Source organism: Salminus brasiliensis, chromosome 10, assembly GCF_030463535.1.
Source record: "Salminus brasiliensis chromosome 10, fSalBra1.hap2, whole genome shotgun sequence".
Lineage (NCBI taxonomy): Eukaryota > Metazoa > Chordata > Actinopteri > Characiformes > Bryconidae > Salminus > Salminus brasiliensis.
Genome location: NC_132887.1, coordinates 10,011,950 through 10,031,165, shown reverse-complemented (window position 1 = coordinate 10,031,165; position 19,216 = coordinate 10,011,950). Strand labels below are relative to the sequence as shown.

Sequence of the window (19,216 nt, the reverse complement as noted above, 5' to 3'; positions counted from 1 at the left end):
AGCGATTACCTTTCTGAAACCTTTAAAAACATTGCTGAACATTCTTTAACAATATTCCCATAACATAACCTTTCCGAATCCCTTCCAAAATATTGCTGAACGTTCCTTTAACATTATTTCCATAACATAACCTTCCTGAAACCTTTAAAAACATTGATGTCAATGTAAAAGTAAATAAAAAATAACTGTTATTTTGGAGCATTTCTATTGGTGCATTCATCATGAAATCTTGCCACAACCTAAAGGAGAGCTCCAAATTGCACTGATCTGATCTTTTGGTTTTCTCACTTTTCGCCAGATTTGAATATGCATAGGTTTACGTCAGATTACGTCAGACTTCAGGGGGAAGAAGTAACCATATTTGAAAAGGGGGCGGAGCGTGAACACACCTTGCTTCTCAGCTCTATGTGATCCAATCGTTGAGGCGGGGGGCGGAGCTTGTGTGTCTGTTCACTGAGACGCCTCTTATGAGCCTTTTTCACCGGCTGCGGTTCACACTGCTGGAGGAGTTGGACGGCTGGTTTGCGCCCGCAGCACGTTTGAAAGCTTCGTGTTGATCAAATCGAGCTGAAAATGAGGATTGAGTCCAGAACCGCGCTTCTTATTTGCCTCTGCTTGTGGATACCTACTGCTCTGTCGGTGAGTAGGAGCAAACCCGGTGTGACCTCGCTCTCTGAATGATAGTAATCCATGGCGTTGTCAGGAGCATGTCTATGGAAAAAGACTTAGACTTATGACTATATTGGCCATTTCTTTATGTCAGTGGGCTCTGACGCATTGCTGTGACTCCTGTAAGCTTGTAACCGATTGCCTTGTAGCGCCGGTGTTCAGAAACTGCAGGTTTTGTCATGTGAACATGTGAACATGTGAGTCTTAAGTGCTTTAAACGTCTTGTAATACCAGTATCTTGGTCTTGGTGGGGGTTTTGTTAGCTAAACATCAAACATTCCGTGCCCCTTTTCTCAGATTTCCAGCAGATGATCCAGGCTTGCTTAGTCTACCAGGTATGACGGTAGAGCTTATCACACTGGATCAGTCAGCAGTAGGCCTCATAGGAGGACCTGCTCTGCACTGTAGACTTTCATATGTGTGTTAGGTGCATAGCCCATGCTCTCCTAAAACTTGAAAAAGGCCTTGACTGTGATCTTGTGACCCCAGCTTGCATCTCTGCAGGCCCCCCTGACCGTTTGCACGTGGGAGAACCTCCATGGCAGTTATGCGTGGGCCTGTTGAATACTCCTGTTATCACAAATCTCTGTTGAAGCTGTTGCACAAGTTGCAGTTTTGATTGGAACACTGATTCCCAAGTGTCTTTCCATGGCTGGTGAGAAAGGAGGCACATCTCTCACCTTGCAAGCATTCTCACATGACTGCCAGGTCAGGAATGCTGGAGTGGAAAGTTTGCGAGGCTTAAGGCCATTGATTCATGACTGTTCTTTCAGCCAGGTCGAAATGATCCCAAGGCTGCTCTGACGCAGGGATATAATAATGCCTAAACAGCCTTTTAGTTTGTGCTGGCTGCACTTAGATTTATAGGAGTAGCTCTGCCACATACCAGCCCACCACAGTCGTAGGGGAGCGTAATTATGGTAGGCACATTTTTCTGGTAAGAGCCAGAGCCAGGGGCCGGGCTATATATAGGTTCGGAGTCCATTTTGGTTGGTTCTTTACTTTAGTTACCAAGAAGGCCCGCCGCTTTCTGAATTCTGTAGCCGGGTAGTCTTCCCTGGCCGCTATTTTTTGGGATGTGTTCTGCGACCTACTCAAAGTGCACAGCAGAAGGTAGGCTATATGGTGCACTTTTCTGGGAGGGAAAACAGGAACCAGCGTCATTTCCTGAGGTCTGAGGTCAGCTAGGCTAGGGTCTCCTGACGTATACAGTAGCTGAGTGCTGTGCATTTTAACACCAAGCGTGGCACCTGGTGCTATCAGCCAGCAAACACACACACCGAAACGTAAAGGCAAACTGAACACACCCAGTCCGTCCTTTCTTTCAGCCATTAGTTTGTTCCCCTCGTCTGTCATCCCCTCACATGTTTGGTTTCCTAGTTTCTCTAGTGTTGGTCTTTTCTGACCACGCTGCCTTTTCTGAGTGTATGAGAGATTAGATCACTTACTCAGTTGGTTTTGAGACAGATTTGGTCTGACCTGGAGGTCGAGGGGGCAACGTCGGCCTAATCTGCTTGATTTAGACAAAAAAACACACACACACACACAGGATAAGTCATCCTGCAACCCCCTCCCCCATCTCCACCTCAACCCCACCCCACCCCCCAAATCTTCTTTCCTGTCTGGCTTGAGCTGTCCAGTCCAACATTGAACTTGTAGCCCTCATGCTTAGAGAGAATGCAGAACAGGGTAGATTGCAAACCACTGCCCCTATTACTAGAACTCTACCCTCCCGTCAACGATACACCGAAAAGACGTTTTTTGTGAACTCATTTGAGGATTGTGTCCGGATCCAATTACATATTCACACACTTTTGTCAGAAGCTGATTGAATAGCTGGCGATGTGCTGTGACCATGCTGTGGTTGCTGTCATAACAGACTTAATTGCTTTGACTACGGGCCTGTTCACACGGCTGTGTCATCTTCCCTGACTCAGAGCTGCTGTCTGAGAGCTTTGCGGTAACTAAACAGAGGGCTGTGAGTGCAGTTCTTGATTTTGATGGATATCTTTTGTTGTGTTTGAAGAACTAAATCACACCCATGTTTGTATTCCTTCTGTTAAAGGAACCGGCAAACACTCCTTGCTACAAACGTGGTCCATTGGCCAAGACAAAGTGTAGGGGTGTTGTGATACAGTACTTAGGGATGGGTGATATGAAGAGGTTATATTGTATTGTGATACATTTTGTTATTGTGACACAGTGTGCTTTTCTAAGAATATTTAAAACATTGTTGGTGCATTAAAGACGGTGTAATTGGACTAGTTTAATTGGATGACGTGCTGAGCATCTGAATAACAGTTCTTAAGAATCTGTCGCTACTGGTGTATTTAGTCTGTGATTAGTATTGCATATTGTGAAAGTCTTTAAATATCGTGATCTGGTATTTTTACCATATCGCCCAGCTCTAACAGTGGTCTCTCGATAGGTGTCTCAGTACTAATAGATTTCCTAATACAAAAAGTGAGGCGTGTCTGGGTGGAAGTTAATGTAAAAACTTATTTATTCTGACTCATTTTTGGGGTGTTTCTGTTGGTTCGTTCATTAGGTTAGGTTTGAACACAATGTTAAGAACAACAGCCAAAGAAATTTATCTGAAAAAGTGAAAAATGACTCTTTAGGTTTATGCACAACAGCGATGATCTGTTAATATAAGCATAAACACTAGAAAGAATAGCAGTGGTTCATTTTGTCCTGATTTAGCATTAATGTGGGCCTAAAAAGGGGTGGGCGATACGATAAAATATTAGCACAATATTTAAATAGATACAAAATGCATCAGTAGTATCATTTTCTTAAACTTCTCCCACTCGGAGTACAGTGTATTTTTATTGAGAATCTGCTGCACCTTATGGAATTAAACCAGACTAATTACACCGTTAGTAAAGAAATCTGCAGATCCTCAACGTGCTTAGAAATAGGCTGGCAATATTCTGATATTATATATTCTTTTTATCGTATTGCGGGAAATGTTATTGTTGTGATACTCTATGTTTTTCTAAGAGTAACAAGGATATCATTAACATTGATCAACTGCATGTTTGATCATAAAACAGTGTGATTAGTCTGATTTAATAGGATGGAGTGCAGCCGGTTCTTTTTGTTTGTTGTTTTTAAATAAAGATCACTTTATGAAGAATGGCCCAAAATCTGAATAGTAGTGTTTAAGAATCTGCAGCTACTTATGTATTTTGTCTGCGTTCATGTGTATCACAATGACTATAGTGTATCGTAAAAATATTGTGATCTACTATTGTTACCATATCGCCCGCCCCTACTTAGAAAAGTATGTTGTGCCTCGCAGTTTATCACGATACAATAAAATATCGTGATCTGGTCAACCCCTCACTGTAAACAGTGTTCTAGTTCTTGTCTGTTTATTGTGGGGGGGGGGTTCTCTTCATTTTTTTAGTTGTATTTTTCGGTAATTCTTGTTTGTTTTATTTTTGTTTGTTTGTTTAACGGCGTTCAGCGAGAAAAAAAAATCAACAAAAAACTGAAATAACAGAGCGGTTAGATCACTTCTCAACCAATCAGCTCGCGTGGAGGGAACTAACTGTTGTATAAAATCTGATGTGTTTCGTAACTTTCCCAAATTTTTGGTTTCTACAGTTTATTTCTAATACATATAAATATATAAAACACACCTACATCACCTAAAGTCCTCCATTGTGTTTGAGCTCCAACAGCAATGTGCCTTCATTATTTGTCTTAGTCAGTTGATTGCATCTTAGTGAATGGGAGGAAATCATGTTGTGGACAATTCCTTTAAGAGTAGTTTAGCAGAAGACCCTTCGACCTTGTCCTTCACACCCACCCACCCCCCGAAATGTGGATCTGTGTAATCTCGTCTGGGTTCGTTTACATAACAACTGAAGCGGCCCAGCGGCACCGCTAACTGATGAAATGCGAATGGATCGCCGCATTGGTTTTCACACGTTCTCTGGAGGCCTATCTACCTGCTATTGTCAGAAGTCACAAATAAACAGTCTCTTTGTGAGATACCTGGCTGCTAATCCTGTTTATTGGACTTAATCCGACTCTTCCAGCAAACGTGTGTTTCTTGGCTGCAGATGCAGGTTGTCTGGAAAGTGTAGTTCAATCCGGATCATAAATCATCTGGCAGAGGAGCGCGTCATGGGTGAGGAAATTATTTATTAACACAAGGCTGGAGCTTTTACAATGGTGTTCTTGTGTAGTCAGGAGGATAATATGAAAACATAGGTGAAGAATGAAAGCAGAAACTATAGTAGACCATGTTTGTTTTTTTTTAGCTTGTTTGTTGCAAATGAAGCCAAATTCTCTGTAAAGTTGCGCCTCATTCCTTTAAAGGAGAGGGACAAAAAAAACCTTAACTTTCAATGAAGGTCTAAGACCGTTTGAAGCATTTCAATTGGTCCTGTGATGGTGAAAGTTTGACGACAGTTTGCATGACAGACAATTTACAGTACTGTGCAAAGGTTTCAGGCCCCTATGCAGATTATAATGAGTATCTGGGCAGTGCATATTTAAATATAATATTAGAATAAATACTAAACATTCATACAGAGAGCCATGATTTTCCATCACTGTGTTCATTAGAGCATCTCCAAAGCTCTTCTCATGGCAGTCTAGTATTATTTATAGTGATCATCCAACAACTGGTTTTGTAAATCTGTGCTTAACAATGGTAAATGAGGTGAGCAGGTGATGGAGGTGAACACATCCACCTGGAACCATGCTTTGTTATTCAGACTAGCTCATAAGATCTCACCTACTTTCTTCACAATGAGAAATTCCTGTTAGTTTTTACTGTGTTTGTTTACCAGCATTGTTAAATAATGTGCTGAGGTGCCTAAAACCCCTGCACAGTACTGCACTCCCCATGAAGACCACTTGGGGACAGATGTTTGGCAGTGCTGTATTTTGTGAGGAAAGTCCCAGCATCAGATTAGAGTCCCCTATATGTCTCAGCCTGTAGGTCACATGACTAAAAGCATAAATCTTCATTATCGGAGCATGGCTGCTGAGCTTGCGTCGCAGTCGTCTTCTTGAGTGTCTATTGGTGGACTCGTCACGCCCATCTTGAAGTGAGACGTTTTCTTGGCAGAGCTGTTAGCAGTTTGCCGGGCCAGTGGTCTAAGCTTACATGACGTGGTACAGGTGTGAATGACCTCATGCTGCATTGTCTCTTTCCACTTCTTTTCAGATGTTCTTCTGGATCACTGCTGACACTTGATTACCTGAAGGGGTTGAGACTTGTTAGACAGAGGCAGTTGTGGGAAGAAGCTGGTTTTCATTAGTTTGTGTGTTTGTGTGTTTGTGTGTTTGTGTGTTTGTGTGTGTGTTTGTGTCGTCTGTTACTGAGGCTTTTCACGTGTGTTCTTAAACCCCTCTGTAGGTTGTTAACGGCCAGACTTGGCTGTTGAATGGGCCATCATGGCACTCAGCACCTTAGTGCTGTCCAAGCTGGATTACTCCGATTACTCAGTGTTCGCTCTAGGCTGAAGACCTTTTGCTCTGCCTCTCGTTTCTTTCCCTCTTTCTGCCTCTTTCTTATTTATTGTTCTTTCTCTTATTCCTACACTTTTCGTTTTCTCACTTTCTTTCATTTCTTCTTTTTTCTTTCTTATCTTTTTATCTTATCTTCCTCATTTTTTTCTTTCTGCCCTTTTCTCTCCTTTCTTTTCCTCTCATTTCTTTATTCCTCATTTTATTCTTGTTTTCTTCTTTCTCTCATTTTCTAATCCCCCTCTCTCTCTCTCTCTCTCTCTCTCTCTCTCTCTCTCTCTCTCTCTCTCTCTCTCTCTCTCTCTCTCTCTCTCTCATTATTGCTCATTATTTTGTTTATTCCTACACTTTCTTTCTCTCTTTTTTTTCTTTCTCACTTTCTTCGGTCTGTCTTTCAGCATTTATTGTTTTTGTCTTTTCTTATTATTTATTTCTTACTTTTTGTTTTTATGTCTCTGTTCCTTTCTCTTTCTTTCTGACGTTCTCTCTTTTGTTTTTATTGTCCTCTTTCTTTGTCTTTCTTGTTTCTGTATTTTTTTCAAGGTTTTTTTTTCCCTCCCTCTCTCTCGCTCTCGCTCTTTCATTCTCTCTTTCTTTCTCTCTTTCTTGAACAGATAGTCAGGTACTGAAAGCCTCTTGTCAGCGTATTCAATATAAGCTCAATCCCACCCGGATAACTCGCATTCCAGAGTTGCCCGTGTGCCGGCCAGTCAACGCAGCCCTTGAGCCACAGTCTGTGGGAGTTTGTGAGGGTAATGAGGAAGCGGGTGGGGGGGTGGGGTGAGAAGAAAGGGCACCCAAGAGCAAAGATCTCAGACCATAAGTTTCTCATTGAGTGCCAATGCATATAAGCCTAAACCTCTGATTAGCAGAACAGTGTTTAAAATAGCTGAAGGGTCAAACCCTGTTCAGCTCCCCAGTGTAGCACAGGGCATCAGCACAGCCCTTACACTACAGTTTGTTGCTCAAATGGCGTCACACACACACACACACACACACACACACACACACACACACACACACACACATCATTCTTGGTTCCTTTTGGACCCTCTCTGGCTGTAATTTCTGGGAGTTGGGATGTGCTTTGTTGTAAGGGAGTAAAGGGGCCAGACCTGGTGTTCAAACATAAACTGATAGGGACTCTCTCTGAGGCCTTGCCTGCGAAAAGGCCTGTGTTTATAGAGACCCTGTCATGGTCGTAGACAGGGGATTAAAGTGATGCTGAGCGTACCAAGCGGAGGAAGATAACGTCTTCCTGTTGGACTTGTTGGCTGAGGGCTTCCAGACCCTGCTGGAGTCACACTGGGGTTGTGTACAGAAGAGGATGGCCAGCTTGAACTCTTTGATAGGGCATTTAATTTGTTAATCAGCCCTGAAGAATTATTCCTCTCAGAGATTTCAATACATATATGAACTTCAGTGTTTCTTTAGCATACAATCGGTACTTTCCACTTGCCTTTCCAGGGAGAGTTGTTGACCTTGACTGTGTATGAGAGGAAGTTGGGAGTGAAAATGCCCCTTATCTTTTGGAATGCCAACATGTGTGCCATTATTTTTCAGACGGCAACTCTTAAACTCTGCTGTTTTGCTGCTGCTGTGCGTGTGGGTAAATTTCCGTTGTGTTCCAGTTTTATGGGTTTAATTCAGGAAAACCATGTGCAGATCCTCAGCCTCCACTGATTTCAGTGATCTGAGGAAATTAGCAGCTTGTGTGAAACATCAACCCCCTCTTTCCGTCCCTGAAAGCCCCCATATTAACCCAGGGGGAAGAAAGGAGCTGTGCAAGTCTGGAGGTGGGATATCGCGCGCATGTGAGTGTTCGGTGGCCTTCGCTCACGTTGGGCTATTTATACACTGCCTTACCCTCCCAGAAGGACCTCTTCAGTGTAGCAAACCTCTGTGACCCAGTGAATTGGACTTCATTTACTGTAGTTCAGCTCCACAGTGTCCGAGATTAATGTTAATGATGGCTCACTGAGCTGTTATTAAGACCTTGAATTAGAAGACACGGTCTGGGAGTAAATATTATGTAGGTAAATAGTTATAGCAAGTAAATAGCAATAAAAGCATAAAAAGTGCATTGCAGTGTTAATGAACATGTGATGAACATTCTGGTTTCATTTGCTGAGCAAATCGTGGCAACGTGGCTCTTTTCTTTAATTGTAATGCCCTTGTAGAAGTTGTCTGTGCAAGAGCAGGCTTACAAACGCCTGTCTGGTTCTCAGTTATGCAGTGTGCTATATATGTGCCTATACCACACTGGCTTTCTGAAAATATAGCGTTGGGAAAACATGCATAGCCTAGACATTTAAAAAAAGCTCTTAAGGACAGAGGAGCAACTACAGCTCATTTTAGGTCGACTTTGTGATTTTGAAACGAGTGGCCCAGGGATTCGACGATATCCCATGACCTTCCCTCACACAGTGACATTTCAGTTAATTATGATCCAGCACTACAGATGATCTTTACAGCTGTTGAGTCTGGACTGCGTTTGTTGGCTGACAAAAGTCAATTTTAATGAGACTTGAGGTTAAATGGCAGTTGGTAGCCTCAGGACAGAATAGTGAGAGCTCATTGACCTCTGGTAGAAGCTCTGTTTAGGTTTTATTTATTTAAATCTCCATCCTGTTGGAAGAACCAAGACACCCAAAGCTCGAATCTTTTTACTCCCCCAGTTGTAATAGGACCCTGTGCCACAGCACTCCTTTGTGATTGGCTATTGAGCTGAAACATTGTGAAAACTGATAGCCTGCCTTGTCGAGGCCAGTGACTGCAGCCGTGGGGCCTCCTGAGGCTCAGCTTGGTGGTTGGTGCGGGAGAACTACACCAAAGTAAAATGGTTGAATTCAATCAAGTCTTTACACAATTTTTAATGTTTAGAAGCTTCATTTTCAGGACAAATTTTGATTCAAAGGCTGTGTTCACAGTATACGCCTCATTAATCAGTTGCACACCAGGGCTGCACAGTGTATGGTTTCATCATTGTCATCGCAATGTGTGCACGGACAATATACACGTTACAGGGCGTGCAGTGTGGCGTAAGGCAAATTTTATGAAATTATATTTTTTTGCTTCTTCATACAAAAGGAAAATTCACACCGTTCATGTTTTCCATCATATATCTACCAGAGGCAGAGTATTCTTGCAATATCATTTACTCCAATCCAGGATACATGGAGTGCATTATTCATATCATGACACTTTGGATCATTGACTTCTGGTGAAAGTTCCTGTTTTTTTTTTTTTCCTTAAATATCGTAATAAATATCGCAGAAACAACCATTACAGTGTCAGCATTTCCCAACATTAAAGCACTTAAACCACGTCGCCGGTGCTGGCTGAGGACAACCGCACCTAAGCGCATGCGTACAGGCAACAAACACCCATGAAATTTAATCTAACTGTTCATTTTCATTCCATATGCCCACAAATCCGATACATATCCGATACATATCCGATCTAGGGCCTCATATGAGGAGTGACGTCAAATCTGTTCTTTTCTAATAAGCTTTGAAAAAAGTCTGATTTGTGTAACATAAAGGCAAAGAAATTAGATTTGAGTCACTTTAGCCTGGTAATTTAAATGTAGCCGAGGTTAGAGACGGGTCAGATTTTTTTTTTTTTTAGCTTAAAATAGGTCGCAGTAAGCCAAACTACCATTAATTAGAAAAGCAGCTGTAAGCAGTTAACTTAACAGTGAATTTGGTTTCCTAAAATGAATCATTATTCCTACTAATGCTATGTCATGAATATCATTTTAAGTAGAATTTCAACTTCCTTATATGACTTCCTTATATGTGTTTTGGAAGTTGGCTGCCTTTCACCTCCAAATAAGTTAAAGCTGCTGAACAGCTTCCTTCTTAGGCAAAGTATGTGATGACAGTTTGCAGTAATTAATTGGCCTCCAGGCAGTTTCCTCTGGATCATGAAATGAGAGCAGTATTAAAAGATTTACCAGAATTGTTTTATTAATGAATCAGTCAGCAGTAATATACTCTTTACAATGCCTTGTATTGTTGTTTTTAAAAAGGTCCAATTAAATATAACTGTAGTCCTCTCTGTAATGTGACGAACAACTGCTGGCAGACCACTTTAGATACACTGGCTCCATGGAGTCCATTCAGCAGCTCATACTCAGAAATAGGACTGCAGGGTCACAGGGCAGTGGTTCATGAAGCCACAGGGCCAGAGGGCCTCGGGACTGTGTGGACAGCATGGTTAAAGGACTGCGGGGGCGATGGCTCTGTGTCTTTTGATCTATGTTTCTCAGGGGTGTAGTTCACCAGTAGTTGAGTGAGCTGTTTTTATGTCACGCTAACTGACTTTTTAAGCTGTTGTGGTGGTCAAGAGGGAGGGAAGACTCTCAGACCTTGGGTTTCAGATGTAGAGGCCAGACTTGCTTTTAGTGCAATACAAGATCACCTGGTAACATTGACCTATAAACTTGTCTAGAACATTCAAAGAGTGCCCAAAAACTACGGACCAAATGGAAGATTTCTCAAAACAGTGTATATACTGTAATGGAGGCGAACTCTCCCCATAGCTTGTTGGCCATGTAGATTATTGGTGTAATTAGAGCTGGGCAATTTGACGATATTATATTGTATTGTGATAAGTTTTGTGATCATGATTTGTTATTGAGGACACAGTTGGTGCTTAATAAACACTGATCAGCTGCAGGTTTCGTTACTAACAGTGTAATTAGACTAGATGAAGAGCAGCAGATGTAGATAAAAATCACTCTATTCAGTCTGGGAGAGGATCTGTATAGTAGTTTATAAGAATCTGTCGCTATTGATGTATTTAGTCTTTGATTTACATGTATTGTGATAGATTTTGTGTATTGCGAAAAAATCTATATCATGATATAGTCTTTTTATCGCCCAGCCCTAGGTGTAATTGACTATTTGGATTTGAATTTAGAAGTGACATTGCTTCTGTCTCTTTCCCTCCTAGCAGAGTTATTTTGTGGACGATGAGGGCTCAGGAGGCGATGCGGAGGGCTCTGCGTCAGGCGAGGGAAGTGAAGGTAGGAAAATCTGTCTGTTATGGCATTTCACTGGCTTTACAGCCAAAGAGATCGCACATTGTCTATGGCTGTGTATTGGTCAGAACCTGGAGATATGATTTGTATGGCAAATTTCAAATTATGTTTAAATAATGAAAATTATGTTTTTATTTATTTACTTTTTTATTGTTAGTTTTTTAAATAACATTTTTAGGAAAATGATCTTAGTATCAACTTCAGATTCCACTGTTCTGATTACAGAAAGAGTACAGCATCTATGCTAGCTAGTGTTTGAAGTTTTATTAGTTATGTACCTCAAGATCTGAGACTTTTTAAAAATGAGTGTTTTTATAATAAATTATTAATATTAATACATTCTAACTTTTCTAACTCGTCTCTTTTTGTTTTTAAACTTGTGATCATTTGAACAGTACTATTAAGTTTATTTGCTTGTTTTTGTTCTGGTTCTGACTTGATAGTCTTTTCATTTTTAGGATCCATACCAGTCGTTCACCCAACAGAGGTGGCAACACAGTCAACCACCAACATGACAAAAACAGCCTCGGTAACAGAAGCTCCTGTTAAAGTTCCAGAGCAGGCAGTCACCCAGCTGTCCTCAACGGTCATGCACCATGCTGATGTTGAATCAGCAGGCCCCACCACCAAGGCTCCTCTGATCTACACCACCAAAATACCAGAGCCTCCACCATCTCCAACCTCAGTCAAGTCATTTATCGATGTGAAAGTCATACTTGAAGTTGAAGCCACGACAATCCAACATGTGGACCAAGAAACCCCTAACACCCCTCTAGATGAGAAGATGCCTGTGTTGCCTGTAACTACAACATCCCCCAAGAACGCTGAAGAAGAAACTACATCTACTACATCTGTTGTGCTGGGTGAGGTTGAAGATGAAAGGACAGTTGCAGATGATGTCTATGACCAATCAACCGATGCACCTGACCTGGCGACCACACCTTTACCTCTGACCACGACGTCAGCTAATGACATGGCTGAACCCGAAACTACTGAAGCTTCAGGCGAGACTGTGGAGTCTACAACACTTCCAGCCATTTCTAAAGACTTTATTACTACAACCCTGATTTCAGACACCAACCGTGAGAACGACGCACAAAACCCGGTAAGACTTGACTTTGACTTGATCTGAACTGAGCTTAAAATACATTATATGGACAAAAGTATTGGGACATGCATTTTTAATCTTTGAATTTTCATGTTTCATTTAGTACCATTGCCATAGATGTATAAAATCAAGCCCCTAGCCATGCAGTCTGCCTTTACACACTTTAGTGAAAGGATAGGTGGTTCTAAAGATCACTGAACGAGCGTGGTTCTGTATGTAATAGGAGCCACCGCTGCAGCAACAAGAAGTCAGCTGGTGCGGGTTCAGGGCTGAGTGCTAAGGAGCTTGGTGCACAAGTCTCCAACGCTCTTCTGACTCAATAACTGCAGAGCTCCAAACCTGCTGTTAGAGCTGCAAAGGATAAAGGATAAAGGATAAAGGTGCACGTATTCGTCACTGTACAGTGTGGACTGTACAGCGAAATGTGTCCTCCGCATTTAACCCATCTGGTAGTGAACACACACTCACACACACACACGTGTTAGGGGCAGTGAGTACACACACCCAGAGCGGTGGGCAGCCAACTCCAGCGCCCGGGGAGCAGAGAGGGTAAAGGGCCTTGCTCAAGGGCCCAACAGTGGCAGCTTGCCGAGCCCGGGAATCGAACCCACAACCCTGTTATCGATATCCCGGCGCTCTAACCGCTGAGCCACCACTGCCCCGACTCCATATTAATGCCTGTGGATTTAGAATGAGAAATCATAAAAGCTCTTGTAGGTGTCCCAGTACTTTTCTTCATATAATGTATGTAAAATTACTGTCACCTGTATGGAATTAGGCACTTATAAACAGGCATGATGCCAAGAGGGTCCATAACCTCCATCTCTTAGCATTGATTACACTACTATTATTGTGATAGTCTGCACACACTCTTCTCTACAAATGGTGCTACTTGAGTCACTTGCACCTACACTCACAAAAGCTTCTAAAAGGTGCTACAAATGGCTTTAAGTGATGCCAATAGAAGAATCACTTTTGGGTTCATAATGAAAGAACCACGCTTGTCATAGAGATGTGTGAGTGTTTCCCATGTGCAAGGTTCTTCATACTCCCACATCTCTTAAAGCCTTTTTCATGGTATCAGAAGTGGTTCTTCCATAGCATCGCCCAAAGAACCATTTGTAGCATGTCCATTTTTAAGAGTGTAGATGTTTGGTGTGAAGTTATATTTATTAAACCATATAAATTATTGATGCTCAGACCGACTTTTCTTTTAACAGGGTGATGGTGACTTTGACTTTGATGAGGTTTCTCCCAAAACAAGAGCAAACTTGCCTAAATCTGAGGTTGCTCTGGGTACATCATCTGAAGACGGGAGCTTGCTGGAGAGAACGGAAGTCCTGGCAGGTACGTGTTGCAAAATAACCACAATGTTCCCGAGCAAATGCATATATTTTTATTATGAGTCAGTTAATTTGCTCTTTTAGCATTTAACACGGTCATGTGGCCCCTTTTACGTTGTATAAATGGAAAAGTAAGCATATGTGAAAATACAGAGCATCTAGAGAGTTGAAAAGTTAAAAAGCAAGCTGTGTTTCTATGTTTAATAACTTCCCCTTTATAAGATACTGTACAGAAATACCCTCCTAATCTTTAAATCTTTAAGCAAGTGCACATAATCAAGCCCACTAATCATCTTTCCCAACATCCCTTGTTGTCTTCCCAGGTGTCATCGCAGGTGGCTTGGTGGGCCTGGCATTTGCCATCATGCTGGTAGCTCTCATGGTCTACCGCATGAAGAAGAAGGATGAGGGTAGCTATTCGTTAGATGAACACAAACACCCTAATGGAGGCTACCAAAGGCCAGTGGCCCAGGATGAGTTCCTGGCATAAAGACTGTTCAACACACTGTCCTCTCTCTTGTTCTATGCTTGACTGCCATTTAAACAAAAAACCAAAAAAAAAAGACAACTTCTTCTCCACTCACCAGTTTCCATTTGCTTGGTGACACTTTTTCGTTTTATGTCCACGCTGGATGTGCGTCGTAGACCGGATTGGTCTCGAAGAGCTCGAGTTGGTTTGATGGATCTTCAGGAAAGGTTCACTTTTTCGTTTTGTTTGGGTTTCTTTTTGTTCGGGATCCTCACACTGTGGGCTGAGCGTATCCCCAAGAGTCCCCTCTTATTGTCAGTGAGGAACTGTGGGACACTGCCTTATATTCTTCGGGTTGGGTCAGCCCTCTGCGCCCTCTGCCAATGTCGGGGAAGCTCCAGCTAATGTGAAATGGCTTCTCGTTTCCACTGTGCCTTATTTCCTCTTACAGGGAACTGAAGCACACACTGTGTGCAGTAGCAAGAGCAGTGGGCATGCAGCCCTCACCTACTCAACCTGTTTGTTGCCTTGGTAACTGATAGTTGCCATAGGGACGGAGAACATGGCGTGCACTTTTTTCTTTTTTCTTTTTTCCTCCCCCACATGCAAGCATTACGATCATGGCTCTCATTATGTGCTTGGAACGTAATCTTGCTTGCCCTGGGCTCTCTTAACTTTTACCCCCCATGTGGTGTTCTTTCATTGTATATCAGAACTTGCTTGTGTGAATGAAGAGTTGCCTCGTTTACCAGGGGTGTAACCCCATCCCAAACACCATCCTTTAATATCCTTGCTGATTTTATACTTGCTTTAAAGACGGTATGTCTGTATCAAAATATGTATTCCTAGAGTTAATAGATTACAGATTGTTGATCAGGCATGATGCCCATATTGATATCTGATATCCCCTGAATGATCTCAGAAAACACTGTAGACACTCTTCTTCTTTGTTTTGTTTTTTTGTTTTTTTCCTGATAAATCACAGATGTACAGTCCCGGTTGCTCCTTCCACTCTTCATTGTACAGTATTGGATACCACAGGACCAAATCTACGGTTATAAAAGCCTTTTGATTTTTGTCTGTATTTTTCAGTTCACTCCCCGTATTGCAGAACTGCTTGGCTAGAATGGACTTTGCCAGTGGATTGTTCATTGTGTGGTGTGTGTGTGTGTGTGGTTTGTTTTTGGGGGGCCCAAAGCTAGGTCCTCTGTTTAGTTAATAAGGACATAATGTGTAATACTCCTCAGAACATACCAAACTATGTGTGTGTTTAAGAGGGTGAGGTAAACATAAAAACTGTTGGTGGGATCAAATCTGTGTGTAGATTTATGGGTATAGATCTGTGTATGGATTTGAGTACATGTACAGTGCAGACGTTTTAGGCACCTGAACACATCTCTTGAAAGCATTTCTCTCAACAATGTGTGGAGAGGAAAAATGTGTAAAAACATCAATACAGTAAAAAGGAAGAAGAATTTCTCATTCTAAGGAAAGTAGTTGAGATCTTTTGAGCTAGTCTGAAGAACAGTGTGGTTCCAGATTGCTCTTGGATGCAGATTACGGCAGCACAGCGTGGATATGTTCAATTCCAGCAGCAGCAGCAGCTCACCTGATTTTCCATCATTAAGCCCTGATTTACCAAACTAGATGTTGGATGATCACTATAAATAATACTCAACTGCCTTGAGAAGAGCTTTGGAGATGTTTTAATGAACACAGTGATGGAAAATCATGGCTTTCTGTATGAATGTGTAGTGTTTATTCTAATGTCAGTGATTTACTGAGCAAATAAACACTTACTGCTCAGATAAAATTTCCACAGGTACCTAAAATGTCTGTACAGTACTGTATATGGCATTGTGAAAGAGCTGGATGTTTTGCTGATGCAGTTGCTGTGCTAAAATATCTGCAGTTTCAGCAAATTTCATTGTACTGCATTTGCAACCCTTTCAAAAATTCCTCCATAATACTCATTCAGCCAATGTGGGGACATATATTAATCCTTAAAAATACTCCTGTGCCAGCATTGGCATTTGCATATGCACAGGAAATATTGGCGATGGCCACCTATTCCCCTAACGGTGCATCCCTAATGCTTATAAACCTTTGCAACTCCAGGAACGGGCCACTTCTAAAGGACTGAGTGATAAAAAATCTATTACAGATAAGGTGTTTCAGTCTGTGTGGCTCTGACCACAGTGATTATGTGTGATTCTATATGTTTTTTTTTTTTTTCTTTTTGCTTCCCACCCTTTCTTTTAATTTCATGTCGATATCTTTACATATGGAGAGATGTTTTGACCCTTTTTAGGTGCCTTAAACTGGCCTCAGGTTAGCTCAACCATTTGTGCATAGAACTTTCTTTAGAGGAGACCATGACAAAGACACACGTAAGAGTAATTAAGCTCCTACCAGATTAGCCTTGGACTGTGCTTGGACTTGTGTCTTTGCTAAATGGCTAACCAGGCCTTACAGCTGCCTTTTTTCTTTTTTTTTTTGTTTTGCTGCTGTGCAAAAGCAAATCAGACCTTCTGTCATTGTTTGTACAAATCTCTCTATTTATTACGCGCCGTTGTTTTCTATGTTCAATAAAAAGTAGACTTTTTTTCGCCATTATGTCACATTTTCCAAGTTTGTGTGTTCTGCAGCTGAGCGAGTCCGTCAGGTTCTCCCTGGTGAAAGGGTAAGATCAAATGAGGAGAGGCCTGTAACTCTCTTTTTTTGGGAGGCTTTGTGTAAATCTTGTCTCCCGTTGCGCTAGTTTTTACTGCGCACATATTTAGTTACCAAGCCATTCACTTCTACTTAGCTGAGCGCATGTTCAGGTCTGACGTTTTTCGCATGCTGACCTACTTCGTGTCCGGCTGAATGCTGCTCAGCTATCGTACGAGGGAGAGAACAAACAGCAAACAGTCGTATCTGTTGTTAGCTTATCCCTTATTCATGGCAAAGCCATGCATCACTTTGGCCTGATAACTTCAGCACACCTCAAGTAAGAAAGGTCAACCAGAACGATTTTGTTCTTTTGATTCATTGGGAATAAAGATGGCGTTGGCTCATTGGCCGTGGTGTGTTACCAGAACCGTGCTCATAGTGACGAGATAAAAGGCCAGTTGTTTATCAGAATGGTGGCATTAGTGTCATAAACAGGGAATGGTGCCACATGGCCATTTTTTTGTACTCTTTACTGAAGTAGATCCAAAAGCCAACTCACCCAGATGCTGACTCATAATGCTGCTTGGTGCTCTACCCCAGGCTATCTGCTGTAAGCTTGTTAAATAAAGGGTAGGGTCATGTATGAATGAGTCATTTACCTCTTGTTCAATTGACTCAAATGACTGTAGGCAGTGACTACATGCTACAACCTGTACAGAAGGGCTAGCAGAGGGAGTTACGACATAAGAGCTGATAGGACAGCTGGAAGAAATCAGATGTACTGTTCAGTGGTTGAACATCCTGATTTGACTGTGAGTCAATAGCTTCAAGCATGGAATACTTCACAACTGATTCAGACTGTTTATAATACATTGATGAATAGGGGAGGCAGGGGTTCCAAGTGAACACATCATAAAATAATGTATACAGACATAAAACAGAACGTAGATGTAGGAATAACTAAACTTTGTGTCCGAATGTTTGTGGACACCCCTTTTAATGAATGCGTTCAGCTTCTTTAATTTGTACCCATTGCTGACACAGATGTGGACATACCCTCACACACAGCTTGTCTAGTCCCTGTAGAGAAGTACTGTCAATAGAAAAGGACTCTCTGGAGCAGATGAACATGAACCTATTGGCACCATGCCTCATGCCAGGCACAGACAATAGAGGTATTAAGCCCCTGTGTTCACTGGAATTATGGTGCTCTTTCCAGTACATCCGGGAGGAGTTGAGGATGAGGTGGGTTGATACTCATCCAACATCTTGACCTCACTATCGCTCTTGTCGCTGAATGCAATCCATTCCTCACAGCAATGCTCTAAAACGTATTCGAAAGCTTTTAATACCCTTGCTTTAAGAAGAAACAATGAATGAGCAGGTGTCCCAATACTTTTATATATATTGTGTGTATGTATATATATATATATATATATATATATATATATAGAGAGAGAGAGAGAGAGAGAGAGAGAGAGAGAAATAGAGTTTAATATGGTATTTTTCCCAAATTTTAGAGCATTTATTTTTTTAATTCAACATATTAGAAAAGTATCTTACATTCAATTTACCATAACGTTTGTGCATGCTATTTTTTTAATACTGTTAGTACTAATACTATTTAATACTCACCCCGCCGTGGGCAGTCTGTCCTTTAGCCGGTTAGCTCTCAATGTGAGATTCTTCCTAAAGATGATTGCAGTGATACAGGAAGAAAGGGCTTTACTTGTTCATCCACTTCTGTTTTTCAAATCTGCTTTTTCAGTCCATCTGGAGTTGCTCAGGGTAATTTATCTTCCTGAAGGCCAGATGCACAGGGTAATGTATTGAGGCATTAACCTGTAACTCTGTGACTGAGGCCCTGTCCATGCAAATATAGATATTTTTAAGAAATGTTGGTTGATCTCTCCGTCTCTAACAGAGTTTCTGAAATAGCTTTCCACATATGAAGGCAGAATAAAGCAGTATTATGTCAGAATTGGTATTTTGTGCTCCTGGGCTCCCCCTACAGTTTTGGAGTACAATTCACGTTTACATCACTGCCTCATAGACCGCTATAAACATGCATTTCTTGACAATGTGAGAGATACAGAAGCAGCACCTGAAGAGAGAGACTGACTGTGGACTGAGGCAGTAGAGTTACATGATAATATTAATAGTAACAGATAATATTACAGGATTTAACACTAATATGTAGTAGCAGCATACTGGGTGGGGGGCGCAGGGGGCTGGGGGTGTTGACTGACAGGAGCCCTAAAAATGCATTAGCTAAATGTTTTGTGTTGTGTTGAGTTGTGGGGTCCAGTGTAATATTATTTCATGGAGCCAAAAATCCATGATAGCACCCCTGCAAATATGACTCAGGTCAGCGTTAAGCAGGCCTTGTGCATCTTCACAAAAGTTACAGTAAGAAGTAGTAAGTCGCAGAAGCA

General features: G+C 41.7%; 1 protein-coding gene across 2 annotated transcripts; it reads left to right on the top strand.

Annotated features, from left to right (window-relative positions):
• Window positions 1–496: 496 nt before the first annotated feature.
• Window positions 497–16,739, top strand: LOC140564072 (uncharacterized). Of its 2 annotated transcripts, none has more exons than XM_072689147.1 (5): window positions 497–639; window positions 11,122–11,191; window positions 11,665–12,311; window positions 13,535–13,661; window positions 13,981–16,739. In XM_072689147.1, exons 1-5 carry the CDS (start codon window positions 574–576, stop codon window positions 14,145–14,147), a joined length of 1,077 nt encoding a protein of 358 aa, XP_072545248.1. In that variant the 5' UTR covers window positions 497–573; the 3' UTR covers window positions 14,148–16,739. The 2 variants fall into 2 exon arrangements, with proteins under 2 accessions (XP_072545248.1, XP_072545247.1); XM_072689146.1 differs by having other exon boundaries at window positions 11,119–11,191.
• The last annotated feature ends 2,477 nt before the right edge of the window (window positions 16,740–19,216 follow it).

What these genes read in the sequence shown, in the direction of transcription:
- LOC140564072 (XM_072689146.1), top strand. Translation starts at nt 574, where the DNA reads ATGAGGATTGAGTCCAGAACCGCGCTTCTTATTTGCCTCTGCTTGTGG. An exon ending in GGATACCTACTGCTCTGTCG is followed by an intron (nt 640 to 11,118) that starts GTGAGTAGGAGC and finishes TTTCCCTCCTAG; the next exon opens with CAGAGTTATTTTGTGGACGA. An exon ending in GTCAGGCGAGGGAAGTGAAG is followed by an intron (nt 11,192 to 11,664) that starts GTAGGAAAATCT and finishes TTTCATTTTTAG; the next exon opens with GATCCATACCAGTCGTTCAC.